At 34.7% G+C, this 2,685-nt stretch overlaps 1 protein-coding gene across 5 annotated transcripts; it reads right to left on the reverse strand.

Moving 5' to 3' along the window:
* Positions 1 to 828: 828 nt before the first annotated feature.
* On the reverse strand, positions 829 to 2,432 carry LOC149385202 (uncharacterized). 5 transcript variants are annotated; one of them, XM_089625037.1, is made up of 3 exons: positions 2,222 to 2,432; positions 1,441 to 1,981; positions 829 to 1,197 (listed from the first exon to the last, which is right to left on the reverse strand). In XM_089625037.1, exons 2-3 carry the CDS (start codon positions 1,966 to 1,968, stop codon positions 1,180 to 1,182), a joined length of 546 nt encoding a protein of 181 aa, XP_089481163.1. In that variant the 5' UTR covers positions 1,969 to 1,981; positions 2,222 to 2,432; the 3' UTR covers positions 829 to 1,179. The 5 variants fall into 5 exon arrangements, with proteins under 5 accessions (XP_089481163.1, XP_089481162.1, XP_089481161.1 ...); XM_089625036.1 differs by having other exon boundaries at positions 829 to 1,975; positions 2,241 to 2,432; XM_089625035.1 differs by having other exon boundaries at positions 829 to 1,981; positions 2,241 to 2,432.
* Between the last annotated feature and the right edge of the window lie 253 nt (positions 2,433 to 2,685).

Below are 2,685 nucleotides of genomic sequence, written 5' to 3' on the forward strand. Positions count from 1 at the left end.
AGATCACCTAAGGCTTATCTTTGAGATTTTCTTGTTATGAATATAACTTACTAAGAGAATATATTGTACACGTCAAAATATTTCTTATAATATTTTACTATAACTTCTAACATAATGGGTAAGATAGCATCGATGGTGTAACTACCTTCTATTATTCTAAAGACACTATTTTATAAGCCGTTAGATCCCTAAAGGTTAGAAATTCAATGGCTCCCATTGAAAGAAACATAAAAATTAAGCTATAATGTCTTTTGTTCTTCCACTCTATCCAAGTGCACGATCGGAACAAAATTCTGATCCACATGAAACTAGAACGGAAATTTGTGGTTTGAATTTGATTTCATAATATAATTAAGATCTCCAGCAATCCTAGATATGTAGAAAACTTGTGTAGAATATATTTGATATAAACTTTCGTCATTTTTTAGTAGTGCTAATCTTATGAGAGAGAGAGAGAGAATCTAAGAGCGTGTCACGTAGTATCGACGCCTAACAAAGTCACACGATAGTCCGTGAACAAAATTTGGAGGAGGTTTGCTCTTTATTATCTATGTAAATTACAGGTATAGCATGAGTATTATTAAAATGATCACGATAGCTATATTACAGTGGAAGGTGTGTTATAGTTCATCTAATGTAGACCCCATGAATTAGTGTGATACAACTTGTGGCAAAGGGTAAAGGGCAAAGGCCACATCATATGGATGTAAGTTCTATGATATTTTTCTATCTAAAGAAAACATATTAACATTAACAAACTCATAATAACTTAGCTAATGTTATGATGGTTTGAGCTAATTAGGGTTAAGATTATATAGGGTCTAAAAATTACGAGAAACTAGAAAGCTAGTCTTTTTCCATGATTTAATGAAAAAATGACGACATCAATATCATAACATGAATAATGAGGAGAGATGACGACTATCCACATATACAGCCAAAGCAAGTGGATAGTAGGTCATTCATAATTTAAGATCAATCAATCATAGAAATATACAGATAAGAAATAAAAATAAAAGTAAAATAGATATAAATTTCCTTTCATATTAATAATCATACGTACCTTGCTTCAAGACAAAATTGCACAGGCCGCCAAAAAAAAAAAAGAAGCTCCCCTAAAGAGCACCAAGAAAGGCAAGTCTGACTCTTACTTTTTTATAATGACTCTGATGATCTACTTCAACTGGCGTTACTAAACTAAACCACCCACACATACTATATTAGTACTACAATAATAATGAAGCTTACAAAAATAAATACTAATAAATAAACCATGGGACCCGGGTCTAAAAGAGTAGCTAGTACACGGTAGCAAAATTAAATGTCATATAGTACTCTTGTTGATAACGCAAAAATATATTAATAACAACACTAATAATAATAATAATAATAATAATACTATTCTAAGAAACCGGTTTTCGTCAAAATGGCATTCCTCACCTTACTGAGATCTCTTCCTTTGAGAGTCCTTCCAATGCCTTCACACACCGAGAAGGAAGAAATCTGACTCCTCGCAAGCTTCCTAGCGATCCATTCATGTGGTGGAACCATGTCATCATCATCACCATCACCATCATCATCTTCATCATGATAGCCATTCTTGTTGTTGATACCATCATCGTCGTCGTCGTCAAGGTCGTTGTTCTTGCCGTAGATCTTTGACCAGTCTGGGATTTTCATGGGAGCTGAGGATTGATGGCCCACTTGTTTTGACGATGCTTGAGTCTCGTTGTTGTTGTTGAAAGCTCTTCTTGGGATTTTACTTGGGCTTGTTGTTGTGACTAACGAAGAAGAAGAGGGTGAGATTGCCGAGAGCTTCTTGTTCTTTGCTGAGTGGCGTTTTGGACGGTCTTGATGGTCATCATTGTTAATGCTCTTCCACAACACTTCTTCCTCTTCGAACTCTTCATTATTTTTTGACGATGATATCGATGGTCTCACTGCTCCAAAGCCACTCCAATCTTCCATTTTTTGGCTGTCTCTTTTAAGGTGAAAAGAGAGAGAGAGAGAGAGAGAGAGAGAGAGAGAGAGAGAGAGAGAGAGAGAGAACAAAAAGGAAGGAAGTTAGAAAGTGTGAAAATTAATAGTCTGAGACTCTGAGTGATGTATCTATTTATATTAATTGGAGAGCAAGTATAGATATATTTTAGGTTATTTCTCTTCTTCTTGGGAATTAAAAAGCATAATGAAGGTGCAGATGGGAATAATAGCAGGAATCTACCTTGCCTTTGTTTCAATACCTTCCAAAAAGAAGTTGGACTTTTTCTTCTTCTGTTGTTGCAAAAATGAAATAATAATAATAACTCAAATGGTTTATGTTATGTTATGTATTGTGCTTCTTAAGAAGTGTCAACCCTCAACACTTGAGAGAGAGAGAGAAGAAACTTTCCTTTTTCACCATTCACCAACGGTCACAGATTTCAAGGCCTCTCTCTCAGAGTCATGTAGCAAAAGAGAGAAAGGAAAATGACAAGGATTGGTTGGCATAAAATGAATTCATTTTTCATCTTTGTTTTTTACTTATTCAAACAAATTGACTCTTGTGGATGTGGCCCATATAGAAGACAGAAGCCTCATACTGCAAAAAAAAAAAAAAAATGATGGTTTTTTTTAGGAGAATCTCACTTCCCACAAATTTCAACACCTCTCAGATGGTATCATTGGTCACACAGTCACTACAATTTA

This window comes from Urtica dioica, chromosome 9, assembly GCF_054948205.1.
Source record: "Urtica dioica subsp. dioica isolate 48M chromosome 9, U.dioica_male_clone48M_v1_H2, whole genome shotgun sequence".
NCBI lineage: Eukaryota > Viridiplantae > Streptophyta > Magnoliopsida > Rosales > Urticaceae > Urtica > Urtica dioica.